General features: G+C 38.5%; 1 protein-coding gene across 17 annotated transcripts in view; it reads right to left on the reverse strand.

Moving 5' to 3' along the window:
- Positions 1–14,024, reverse strand: part of MLLT10 (MLLT10 histone lysine methyltransferase DOT1L cofactor) — a 234,733-nt gene that overhangs the window by 177,262 nt on the left and 43,447 nt on the right. For all 17 annotated transcript variants that reach the window (XM_059183966.1, XM_059183958.1, XM_059183957.1 and 14 more), the window contains one exon: positions 1,635–1,689. In XM_059183966.1, coding sequence (XP_059039949.1) covers positions 1,635–1,689 — 55 coding nt within the window. The remainder of the gene's footprint in view (positions 1–1,634; positions 1,690–14,024) is intronic.

The following is a 14,024-nucleotide window of genomic DNA, read 5'->3' on the forward strand; positions in this document are numbered from 1 at the left end:
AAAAAGAAAATGATCAACAACCAAAGAGAAAAAACATATTAATAGACCAGAAAGAGAAAAATACAACTTGTCTTTAAAAATATAAGATGTTCAGCTTCACTCACAATGAGAGAAATGCAAAATAACTGCTCTGAGATACCAATTCTCACCTACTGAATTACCAACGGATATGGAGAATAAGTTTTTCATTCATTGTGCCAAAAACAGAAATTGGTACAATCAATGGGGAAAACAATTGGGAAATAGCTAGCAAATTAACTACAAACTTTGACCCAACAGTTCCACCCTGGGAATTAATAATCCTACTGATGTACATATGTATGACATGTATATAAGCATTAGTTATAAAAGCAGAAGATCAAAAAGTTTATCAACAGGTGACTGATTACATAAAAAAAGAGAGCTTTATACTGGTAATAAATTGTTCAGTGGAAAAATTAAGATGCAAAAGAGTATGTATAATATACATCCACCCGCATAAAAATTAAGAGAAAATATTTCTTTATTCATATTTATTTGCATATAAGAAAAAAACCCTAGAAAGATATACAAATAAGTAATAACAGCAACTGTATCAACAGCAGGAAAGTTGTTGAGAAACTAGGCAGAGGGTCAAAGCAACAGGAGCAAGGGTTTCTCTAATATTTTTTAAAATTTTGTACAATGTGACTGTATAACAGTCTAAACATTACAATTGTATATAAATAAATTTATGTAGAGCTAGGCAAAAACATTTTATTTTTCCCTTTCATTTACTCATGTCATTCTTCTTTTCCATGCCAAAAATGCTTTAGAGGTGGCTGCCCAAAATGAAAGTGTACTCACAGGAGTTACAACCTCTACTTTATAAGTTTCTTCATCAGTTAATTTTCATAGTATGCTGAAGTTTGATAAATTCATGACTACATATTTAAGAATGGTACAGAGTTATAAAGAAATATGGATTTCTCAGAGGAAGGTAACTAAAACTGGAGATGTAAATGAAATATACACGAGGGTCCTCAGGAAAGCACACCAAAATTTTAAGACAGAAGTCAGCATTTCTCTATATTCAAGCAACAAAAATCCTCAGGGTGTTAATATTAACATTCACTAGAAGTATCACCTGTCCAGCAATACAAAAAAGAGAAAAAGGGTCTAAAAGATCAGAGTTAAGCTCTAACAATCAAAAAAAAGTAGCTTATTTTTCCAAAAATAATTTCTACTATAAGAAAATTATACCTATTAAAAAAATTAAGGTTTTAATTAGAAGTATGTGGCCCATTCTACATTAAAAAAAACGTTTAGAGTCACCTGATGGCTCAGTCGGTTAAGAGTCCAGCTCTCAATTTCAGCTCAGTTTCAAGATCTCAGGGTCATGAGATCAAGCCTGGATTCTGGCTCTGTGCTAGGTGTGGAGCCCTCTCTCTCTCTCCCACTACACCCCAACTCGCACTCTCTCTCTCTCAAAAACAAAAAGCTTGAAAGTTTGTCCATAAAGTAGCAATGAAGATTCAAAAATTACATCCTTTACTATCAAAAATATATGAGCAGTAAACATTTAATTTGATATAATAATATGAACTACCAGATATTTTTAAATACTCTCCACTCTAGTTTTCAATAAAAAAATTTTTAGAAGTCTCTGTACTTACCCCCATTATCTGTTCTTTTTAAAGCTCCATCCTTATGAGGACACAGTTCACATCTCTATTTTTAAAAAAGAAAGAAAACAAATATTTTACAGATTACCAAAATGTAACATCTTCCCTATAACCTCAAAACTATTAAAATTTGGTAGCAGGGGCACCTGGGTGGCTCCCATCAGTTAAGCATCTGCCTTCAGCTCAGGTCATGACCTGGGATGGAGTCCCACATCGAGCTCCCTGCTCAGCATGGAGTCTGCTTCTCCCTCTCCCTCTGCCCTTCACCCCTACTCATGCTTGCTCTTTCTCTCACAAAAATAAGTAAATAAAATCTCTTAAAAAAAAAAAAAAAAGGTAGAGCTAGTACAACTATTTCTTTTCACTACTGATAGGAGACAGATACAATTATAAAAATAATAAACAGCATAGTTCCAATGATACTGTCTTACTATGAAGAATATGTTCCTAGAGGTCACACCTGAGTATTTATTATTATTTATTATGCTCTCCAAAGAGGTTTTGCAGCATATAATATAGTAATATAAACAAATTACGAAGGAAAGTAAGAGAAGAAAATTAAGATAAAATAGTGAATAAAGGGGCGCTTGGGTGGCTCAGTGGGTTAAAGCCTCTGCTTTCGGCTCAGGTCATGATCTCAGGGTCCTGGGATCGAGCCCCACATCGGGCTCTCTGCTCAGCAAGGAGCCTGCTTTCCTTCCTCTCTCTCTGCCTGCCTCTCTGCCTACTTGTGATCTCTGTCTGTCAAATAAATTAACAAAAAAAATTAAAAAGTGAATAACTAATAAAGCATAAGCCATTAGATCCTGTATTTGTTTTCCAGTATTTCACTCTTCCGATTTTCCTCTAACCTCTTTGGCAACGCATTTCTGATCACTATGTCTAAACTTTAAATGAGCTAGTTCCTCAGGGCTCCACCTTAAGATGCCTTCTCATTGCATCTTAAACACTACACAATCTCCTACTTTCCATAAATCTAATACCAACTAAATTACAAGTGTGCCAATGACTCTAAAATTTTACCTCCTATTCAGCTCTATATTTGGATCCATATATAAAACATTCAGAATTGAAATCTCAATCTGTGGCAACGAATGCTCTTCCTACAGTATTCCCTATCTTTTTTTTTTTTAAGTTTATTAACTTTTTCTAATAATCTCAACACCAAAAATGGGGCCTGAACTCAAAACCCCACAATCGAGAATCGCATGCTCTTTTGACTGAGCCAGCCAAATGCCCTTTCCTTATCTTTGTAATGATACACCCAACCACCTATTGCCAATACAAGACACCTAGACATCATCTTTTGACAGCTTCACCCTACTCTCTAACTCATACTTAACGAAACAGTACATTTTGCCAATTCATCCTCCTGAGTACTGGTGAGATTTGACTACCTTTCTCCATGTACACTACTATTAGCCCACTGCAAGCCAAAATCACGTTTCATCAGGACCACTTCAGGGATGCCCGCTCAGTTGTCTCCCCATACTTACTCTTACCTATACTACCAATCCAGAGTGAACTTCAACAAAAATGTAGGTCCAAGTATACGACTACACCACTTAATAAACATTTTAATGGTCTCCCTATATGATCTAGCCCCTACTTACTTCCACAATCTTCTCTTTCCAACATCTCACTGTCTAGGCAATACTGCCTTTTCCTCTTTCACTTCTTGTTTCCTTTTACATAAACTCTATGCCCAACATGGGTCTTGAATTCATGTTCAAAAGTCACATGCTCTATTGACTGAGCCATCCAGGTGCCCCTCTTCCTTCACTTCTATAAATACTCCAAAGTTCATTCTTGCTTCACCCCTTAAATGTGTTGTTTTTACTTTCTACCCATAATGCCTGTCCTAGACCCCAACCTTCTTTCACAGCTAGATAACTTCTATTCATTTTTTACCACTAATTCAGTAAGACTTATCTTGTAAAGCTTGTCTTTTTTTTTTTTGAACTAATGTCTACACCCAGTGTGGACTCTTGGCTTCAGCTCAGGTTATGATCTCATGGTCATGAGATCAAGCCCTGTGCTGGGCTCCATGCTCAGGCACTGAGCGTGCGTAAGATTCTCCCTCCTACTCTCTCTGCCCCACCCTCCACTCATACGTGCTCTTTCTCTTTCTCTCTTGCAAAAATGAAAATAAAATTATAAGAACTGTATAAAAAAGAAGGGCGCCTGAGTGGTTCAGTCAAGCATCTACCTTCAGCTCAGGTCCCGATCCCAGGCTCAGGTTTCCTGTTCAGCAGGGAGTCTGCTTCTCCCTCTCCCTCTGCCCATTCCCTCTGTTTGTGCTCTCTCTCTCAAATAAATCTTTTTTTAAAAAATGCATTAAAAGTCTAACTGTATAACCATGAGAGAAATAATGGTATATTCACATAAATTTATGGAGAAAAATAAACCCTAAGATACACAAAATATGATTAACAGGACTATGGTGAAGATGGTAAGATTATGAGTTTATTTCTTTATTCTAAAATACTGTTTTATAATTTAAAGTTTTGTACAGATACACTACTACATGTCATGTCTTCCTACTAAAAACAAAAATAGGGGCGCCTGGGTGGCTCAGTGGGTAGGGCCTCTGCCTTTGGCTTAGGTCGTGATCTCGGGGTCCTGGGACTGAGCCCCACACTGGGCTCTCTGACCAGAAGAGAGCCTACTCCCCGCCCCCGCCTGCCTCTCTGCCTACTTGTGATCTCTTTGTCAAATAAATAAATAAAATCTTAAAATAAAATAAAATAAAATAAAATAAATTGATAATATGAGACTTCAGAGAAAAAAAAGTACAGGAAAAGAATGTCAAATTATAGTTAAAAGATTATACCATAACTCAGGAAGGATCTGGTATCAGGGACCCTGAACCAGAGAGACGCCAGATCTTATAGTAAACCAATTCAAACTGAAAAGTTTTAATTTTTTTTATTTAAATTCAATTAACATACAGTGTATTATTAGCAGGCTCTCCACTGAGCAGGGAGCCCAACACAGGACTCAATCCCAGGACCCTGGGATCATGACCTGACAGATACTTCACCAACTGAGCCACCCAGGTGCCCTTGATTAAGAGTCTTTTTTTTTTTAATAAGACTTTTATTTATTTATTTGACAGACAGAGATCACAAGTAGGCAGAGAGGCAGGCAGAGAGAGAGAGGAGGAAGCAGGCTCCCTGCTTGAGCAGAGAGCCAGATGCAGGCCTCGATCCCAGGACTCTGAGATCATGACCTGAGCCAAAGGCAGAGGCTTTAACCCAATGAGCCACCCAGGCACCTCAAGAGTCTCTTATAATAAATTTGTCTGCCTCTCTGATTTCATCTTGTCCCCATGATCCTCTGTTTTGTCAAACTGAAAAGTTTTATAAGGCAGGATGCAGTCAAACATGTTATTATGACAATTCCACAGATTCATTATGATTTTAGTAAGAAGCAGTGTTAAAAGGTACAAGTAGGGGTTGGGGCAGAGGAGAAAAATAAAAATTTCCTGTGAAAAGGAACACAGATTATAAGGAAATCAAACAAGCAAGCAAGCACGCATTGAAGATCTCATATTTTACAACGAAAAAAAAAGAAAGCCCAAACAAGTGCAAGTCATACAAGATGGCTCTTTCTTCACTACATCATGTAGTACAGTAAGAAATGATGCAACTATTTTCCATCTTTAGAATGTAGAGATTAATTTCCAAATACTTTTTCTACTTTATCAAATTCTTTTGCCAAAAGATAAAACCCACTACAATTCACTAAACAAGTTCACCCAAAATACTGACCCTCTGGGAGGCTGTGGTTATGTAACAACAGTCCAATATACTGGTCTACCCAGTCTGTGATTACCATCATATTACAAGATACAGCAAGGAAATAACTGGAAATACTACTATATAGTGGAAAGAAAAAATAAAATGATAAAAGAATAAGGTTTTAGGTTTGATCCTCCTCATAATAAAAGACATAATTGTGGGCATAAGGCAGTATCTATACAATAAAATATTTACCATCATCATTTTTTAGAAAGATTTTATTTATTCGAAAGAGAGAGAGAGAGTGCACACACACAAGCAGGGGGAAAGGCAGAGGGAGAAGCAGACTCCCCGTCGAGCAAGGAGCCAGGGCCCAATCCTAGAACCCTGATATCATGACCTGAGCCAAAGCTAGATGCTTTAACTAACTGAGCCACTTAGGCACTCCTCTCTTTTTTTAAGATTTTATTTTTGAGGGGCGCCTGGGTGGCTCAGTGGGTTAAGCCTCTGCCTTCGGCTCAGGTCATGATCTCAGGGTCCTGGGATCAAGCCCTACGTTGGGCTCTCTGCTCAGCGGGGAGTTTGTTTCCCCCTCTCCCTCTGCCTGCCTCTCTGCCTACTTGTGATCTCTGTCTGCCAAAAAGAGATTTTACTTTTGAGGTGTCTGGGTGGCTCAGTTGGTTAAGCATCTAACACCTGATATTGGCTCAGGTCACGATCTCAGGGTCATGAGATCAAGCCCCTTATCAGGCTCCATGCTGTGCGTGGAGCCTGCTTAAGATTCTCTCCCTCTCTCACAAGGGGAGGCAGGGCAAGGTGGGGGGCGTCTTCTTTTTGGGCATCTGGGTGGTTCAGTCAGATGCTTCAGGATGTGATCCTAGGGTCCTAGGATCAAGCCCCATGTGAGGATCCCTGTTGGCAGGGAGTCTGCTTGTCATTCTCCCTGTCCCCTTCCCTCTCTGCCTCTGCCCCTACCCCCCACTTGAGCTCACTTTCTCTCTCAAATAAATAAAATCTTTAAAAAAAAAAAAAAAAAAGGAAAATATTTTATTTTTTAGTAATCTCCACATCCAACACGGGGCTCAAACTCACAACCCCAAGATCAAGAGTCACATGGGTTAGGGTTAGGGTTAGAGAATGAACAGATCTAAAATAACCTATCTTTTCTTTTACAAAGACTTATGGCTACTACAGTAGAAATGAGCACCTCTTAGTACCAAGGCTGTGGTCTCCAAACAGCATTTCCCAAAGTCACCAGGACTCCTGAGAGATGTATATGATCCCTGTCTAGGTCAAGCAAGCTCGAGATAACTTGTTCTATAAAATAGGAAGGAAGCTATAAAAAACTATTTTATTCATGTCAAAAGAACTCATCAGCCAACCTAAAGAGGTTCCTAGGCCAAAGATTAAATCACTTAAGGCCAGGGCCCCTGGGTGGCTCAGTCAGTTCAGCAACTGCCCTTGGCTCGGGTCATGATACCAGGGTCCTGGGATCAAGATCCACATCAGGCTCCCTGCTCAATGGAGAGTCTGCTTCTTCCTCTCCTTCCCACTCATGCCTTCTCTTGCTATTTCTGTCCCTCTCAAACAAATAAATAAATTTTTTTAAAAATGAGAAATAACTTAAGGCCAAAAAAGATAATAACTGCAATGAACTAAAACATACCAAATTTTATAAATATTATAATAAGCTGATAAGAATAAATAAATCAATAAAGGATAAAGTTTTAAGTTTGATCTTCCTTATGTGACAGATACAACTGTGACATAAAGTATCTGCAGGACAAAACATTTACCATCATCATTTCTTTTTTTCTTAAAATGAATTTCCAGAACAGTTAAGTAAGCTTATAAAAGTCAAACCCTTACAACACAAGTAAGCAGCCAGATTTTGGTTTCTCACCTGTAGTCAAAACCTGGAAGGGACTAGCACAGTAAGTTTTCTTTAAAAAAAAAAAAAAAAAAAAAAAAGATTTTAGGGGCGCCTGGGTGGCTCAGTGGGTTAAAGCCTCTGTCGGCTCAGGTCATGATCCCAAGGTCCTGGGATCGAGCCCTGCATCGGGCTCTCTGCTCAGCAGGGAGCCTACTTCCTCCTCCCTCTTTCTCTGCCTGCCTCTCAGCCTACTTGTGATCTCTATCTGTCAAATAAAATAAATAAAAAAGATTTTATTTATTTTTTTGACAGAAAAAGACAGAGCAGAAGCAGGGGGAGAGGGAGAGAGAAAAGCAGGCTTCCCACTGAGGAGGGAGCCTCATGCAGGGCTCAATCCTAGGACTGGGATCATGACCTGAGCCAAAGGAAGCCGCTTAAGAGACTGAGCCACCCATGTACCCAAAGTCTCCCATTTTTTTTTAAAACTTTCAGCCTGAAGACAAGCCACGATCAGCTGATAGAGGCTCATACAGTCTTAGTATCTGAAGAACTAGAATATAAAGTTCAGAGCAACAGGGAAAGTAAGGTCTGAATCCATACAAAGAGAGAACCAAGAGGGGAGCCCCAAATTTTTATGTATAGAATCTGCCCAACTCAGGGCGCCTGGGTGGCTCGGTGGGTTAAGCCTCTGCCTTCGGCTCAGGTCATGATCCCAGGGTCCAGGATGGAGCCCTACACTGGGCTCTATGCTCAGGAGGGAGCCTGCTTCCCTACTTCTCTTTTTGCCTGCCTCTCTGCCTACTTGTGATCTCTGTCAAATAAATAAATAAATAAATAAATAAATAAATGAATGAATGAATGAATAAATAAATGAATGAATGAATGAATCTGCCCAACTCTCTCACTAAACCTTGGAACATCCATGCACAGAACAAGCTAGAGCCTAACTAAGGAAAAAAGAAATAAAATTAGATTTTAGCAATTCTCAAAATACATAATGGTGTGAGTCCAACCAAATCAATTGCCTGAGAAAAACAGTTATCAATTTCTTCAAAGGAATATAACAGAATCCAGAACTCTCCACATACAACATTCACAATGTTTAGAAAACAATCCAAGTGGTGCACCTGGGTGGCTCAGTCAGTTAAGAGTCTGACTTTGGCTCAGGTCACGGTCTTGGGTCCTGGGACAGAGCCCCACACCAGACCTCCTGCTCAGCAGGCAGTCTGTTTCTCCCACTGCCTCTACCCCTCATGCTAGCTTTTTGTCTCCCTCAAATGAATAAAATCCTTAAAGAAAAAAAAAATAAAGAAAGAGAACAATCCAAGTTACCTGATCTAGTAAGAAGTAGACTGCTAACCATGCTTAAGACAATCAATGAAAGTCAACCAAACCTAAGATGACCGAAACACTGGAATCAGGCTTTTAATAACTACTGTAACTGACGTTTAAGAGAAAATAAAAATGTACCTATATTAAGTGAAACAGGAAATCTCAGCAAAGTAAAAGACACTATAATAAAGAAATAGGGGTACTTGAGTGGCTCAGTCAGTTAAGCATCCAACTCTTGATCTCAGCTCAGGTCTTAATCTCAGAGTCGTGAAATGGAGCCCCAACTAATGCTGGGCATGGAGCATACATAAGATTCTCTCTCCCTCTGCCCCTCCCCCACCTCTTCCTTGCCCCCCCCCAAAATATATGTGTATACACATACACACACACATACATGAAATGAAACATTTACTGGACAGCTTAACAACAAAATCAAGATGACGAAGGAAAAATATCAGTGATTCTGAAGCTACATTATCTCTAATCTTTAATCTGAAAAAAGGAAAATAGTGGAAAAAAAATGAACAAGCCTTCACCTATGGAAGAGTGTCAAGAAATCTAACATGTATAATTGATGGTGTGGAAAACTGGTGAGGAGGAAGAGAATATGGAATATGGGAATATGGCAAGAAGTCAGTCCTGAAAAACACTGAATAAAATTTTGATTTGAAAACAGAGAACTTTATAGATTCAAAAAAGCTCAGTGAGCCCCAAGTACCCAAACTGCTTGCTGAAAAGAAAACAGAGGCAAGAATGTCATCAAGGAGCCAAAAGAAAAGGACACATCAAATAAAGGGGAACAGTTTTTTAAAAAATGGCTGAATTCTCATCATAGAATATGGAAGTCAAAAGAGAGTGACACAAAATCTTCAAAGTACTTCAAAAAAAACAACTGTAGTTCAACCCAGAATTCTACATCCAACTAATATGTCCTTCAAAAATTAAGGTGAGGGGGGCGCCTGGGTGGCTCAGTGGATTAAGCCTCTGCCTTTGGCTCAGGTCATGATCTCAGGGTCCTGGGATCGAGCCCCGCATCGGGATCCCTCCTCGGGGGGGAGCCTGCTCCCCGCCCCCCGCCTGACTCTCTGCATACTTGTGATCTCTGCCTATCAAATAAATAAATAAAATTTTTTTTTTTTAAATTAAGGTGAGGGACACCTGGGTGGCTCAGTCGGTTGGGCATCTGCCTTCGGCTCAGGTCATGAGCCCAGAGTCCTGAGATCGAGTCCTACATCAGGCTCCTTGCTCAGCAGGGAGCCTGCTTCTCCCTCTACCTGCCACTCCCCCTACTTGGTACACTCACTCATTCATTCTCTCTCTCTCTCTCTCTCTCTCTGACAAGTAAATAAATAAATACTAAAAAAAAAGGGGGGGGGGAAGATAAACAGGTATTTTCACACAAAAGGCAGCAAACAGAATTCATCACCAGAAGGCATGGACTACAACAAAGGCTAACAGAAATTCTTCATAATGAAGGAAAATGGTACTAAAATGGAAATGCAAATCCTGAGGAAGCAAAGAACAGGACCACAAATGATGAATATCTGGAAAACACAGAAGAATTTTAGCCTTACATTCTTTTTTTTTTTTTTTTAAAGATTTTATTTATTTATTTGAGAGAGAGAATGAGAGAGAGAGCATGAGAGTAGAGAGGTCAGACTTCCTGCTGAGCAGGAAGCCTGATGTGGGACTCGATCCCAGGACTCCAGGATCATGACCTGAGCCAAAGGCAGCTGCTCAACCAACTGAGCAACCCAGGGACCCTAGTCTTAAATTCTTAAAAATACAAATGATTACTGAAAGCAAAAATTATAATATTGTTTTCTGGGGTTCATACGCGAGATCTAATACATATGACAATAGCATAACTGAGCAAACAGAGCTAATGTCAAAGAATCTCTATGACTCCAAGATGTCCATACATTTACAAAGGGGTATAATATTAACGGTAACGGGTACTCTATATAGAAAATAAGAAGGTAAGGAAATATATTGAAATTACTAGTAAAATTCTAAGAAATGAACACATAGAGAAACAGCTTTACAAAATTCATGTATTAAAAATTCTACCCAACAAAAACTTAAGTTGGACCCCTTATTTTTATCATACATAAAAGTAACTCAAAATGGATCATATACTTAAATGTAAGAGCTAACACTACAGAACTCTTAAAATGAAATTTCATGACCTAGGAGTGAACAGTGATTTCCCAGATACAAGTGAAAAGCTGGTCCTTTGGAAAAATCAACAAAGTTGATAAACCTCTAGCAAAATGGATATAAAACATACACATAAATTACCAGTATGAACAGAAAATGAAGAATTATCACTACAGAACCCACAGATAGTAATAGAACAAAAGACTACTGACTTTATGTTAATGACTTTAGCAACTTAGATGAAATAGAAAAATTCCTGGAAAAACACAACTTACCAAAAAACTGATGAGATGAAACAAAAATCTGAAGAGCCCTTTAAGCTGAATTCATTCTAAATAATCCTTCCCCAAAATAAAAATCTACGCTCTGACTTCTTCACTGGTACATTCCTTCAAACACCAAGGAACAAACAGCATCAACTTTACACAAACACTTCCAGAATATAAAGAATACTTCTCAAATTATTTTCTAAGCTCAGCATGAATAATACTAACAAACATACCTAATGATATTAATAATACCAATAATACCAAAACCTGAACAGAAAATACAAAAAAAAAAAAAAAAAAGAAAATTATAGACTTAAAAGTCTATAAAGAAGGGATATACATAGATGCAAAAATATTTAATAAAACATCAGCAATTTCAATACAGCAATATATAGAAAGGATAATACACCGTAACCAAGTAAAATCTATCCTAACTATACAAGATTGAGGGGTACCTGGAAGGCTCAGTCAGTTAATCGTGTGCCTTCAGCTCAGGTCATGATCCCAGGGCCCTGGGATCCAGCCCGGCAGCAGGCCCCTGCTCAGGGAAAGCCTGCTTCCTCCCTCTCCCACTCCCCCTGCCTGTGCTCTGTCAAATAAATAAATAAATAAATAAATAAGCTCTTAAAAGAGAAAAAAAGAATACAAGATTGTTATAACATTTGAAAATAAAACAATTAAATTCACTGTATTAATTATATAGAAATATAAAATCATCTTGATAGATATGGAAAAAAAACATTAGACAAAACTCAATATCCATTCATGCTATAAATTGTCAGAAAACCAGGAAAAGATTTTACACAACCTGTTTATTAATCATATCTTTTCATTCCATACTTTTGATACTTTGGGCCTTGGTGACGTGACCCTAGAAGGACTGCCCTTCTCAGTGCTATCTAATTATTCCTAAAGATAGCTAACATTGCTCCAGGTGGCTTTCATATGCAAACCAACCAATCCAGAGCCCATAGCCCCAACCATCTATATTTTGTACACTGGCCACAATATTCCCCTACCCTAATCACCCCCAAGGGTAATCACCCCCAGACAACTACGGACAGCCCCTAAGCCCCAGACCCTTGAAATTATTCAAACTAGACCAATCCTAAACCTGGTCATCATTCCTTGACTATTCCTTTCCATGGAAACCAAAATGAAGATCTTGCTTGCCTTCATTCTCATAATTTACAAATTTATAATTTTTTTTAAAGACTACTTATTTAACAGAGATCACAAGTAGGCAGAGAGGCAGGCAGAGAAAGAGAAAGGGGGAAGCAAATTCCCCACTGAGCAGAGCCCAATGCAGGGCTGGATCCCAGTACCCTGGGATCACGACCCGAGCTGAAGGTAGAGGCTTTAACCCACTGAGCCACCTAGGCACCCCACAGCTTTATAATTGTTTTTTAAAGATTTTATTTATTTATTTGACAGACAAGAGATCACAAGTAGGCAGAGGCAGGCAGAGAGAGAGGGGGAAGCAGGCTCCCCACTGAGCAGAGAGCCTGATGCGAGCCTCGATCCCAGGACCCTGAGATCATGACCTAAGGCGAAGGCTGAGGCTTTAACCCACTGAGCCACCCAGGCGCCCCAACTTTATCATTTTTAATGGGAGTCCTCTCCTGATCTGTCAGCCTTGCTGCCATACTTGGATAATAATAAAACCTACATTTTTAAACAGCCTGATAAAGTTCATTAATAAAAAGCCTACAGATGACAGACATCATAAGTAATGGTATGAAGCTAAATGCCTTCCCTAAAGAATGGAAACAAGACTTAGGTAAATGTAATAATTAATTAATTAATTAATTAAAAGAATGCAAAGAGGTAAAAATTATAACATGATCATCTCCTACAAATATCTGATTTACCTACCAAAAATATTCATAGAATTAATGAGTTACGTAAGGTTGTGATGAGACAAAGTCAATATACATAAGTCAATTCTATTTCCATATGCTAAGAACAAATAATTAGGAAACTGAATTATTTTCTTTTTTTTTTTTTAGGTTTTATTTATTCATTTAACAGAGAGGGAGAGTACAATCAGGGAGAGCAGCAGGCAGAGTGGGAGGGAGAAGCAAGCTCTCTGAGCCAGGAGCCAGATGTGGGACTCAAACCCTGAGCCCAAGGCAGCCGCTTAACAAACTGAGCCACCCAGGTGTCCCAGGAAACTGAATTCTTAAAATACCACTTACAGTAGCATCAAATAACAGGAAAATTCTAAAAAACATTTTTTAAACAAAAGACACACAAGACCAAAGCCTGAAAACTAGAAAATATTGCTGAGAAAACAAAGATGACCTAAAGAAATGGAGATAATACAATGTTAATGGAAAGGAAGACTCAATACTGTTAACATGTCAATTCTCCTCAAACCAATCTATAGATTAAAAGTAAAGGTTATCATAATTCCATCAACCTTTTTCAAGTGATGGAAAAGCTAGTATTTTTTTTTTAATTTTAATTTATTTATTTGAGAGAGCGAGAGTGTGTGCAAGGCCAGAGGGAGAAGGAAAAGCAGACTCCCCACTAAGCAGAAAGCCAGGTATGGGGCTTGATCCCATGACCTCGAGATCCTGACCTGAACTAAAGGCAGATGCTTAACTAACTGAGTCACCCAAGTGCCCCTGTTAAAGCTAATACTGAAATTTATATGGAAATGCTAAAAACTTCAAGTATACAGAGCAATCTTGAAAAGGATGAAAAAGGTTACTAGACTTACAAATTGGACTTCAGGAGTTACTATAAAATATAAATAATCAAATTAGTATTGTAATGATATAAGGATAGGCAAATAGATCAATGGAATAGAATGAATATTCCTGAAATAGAGCCCACTTATGCAGCCAAGTGCTGTTTCACCAAAACAAGTCAGTGAGGAATGGAGACTCTTTTCAACAAATGATGCAGGAACAACTGGATATCCAGATACAAAAACAAAAACACCTACAAAAGTTAATTTGAGATTCATTAGAGACCTAAACATAAATCACCAAAAGCA

The sequence above is a fragment of the Mustela lutreola genome, chromosome 8, assembly GCF_030435805.1.
Source record: "Mustela lutreola isolate mMusLut2 chromosome 8, mMusLut2.pri, whole genome shotgun sequence".
Lineage (NCBI taxonomy): Eukaryota > Metazoa > Chordata > Mammalia > Carnivora > Mustelidae > Mustela > Mustela lutreola.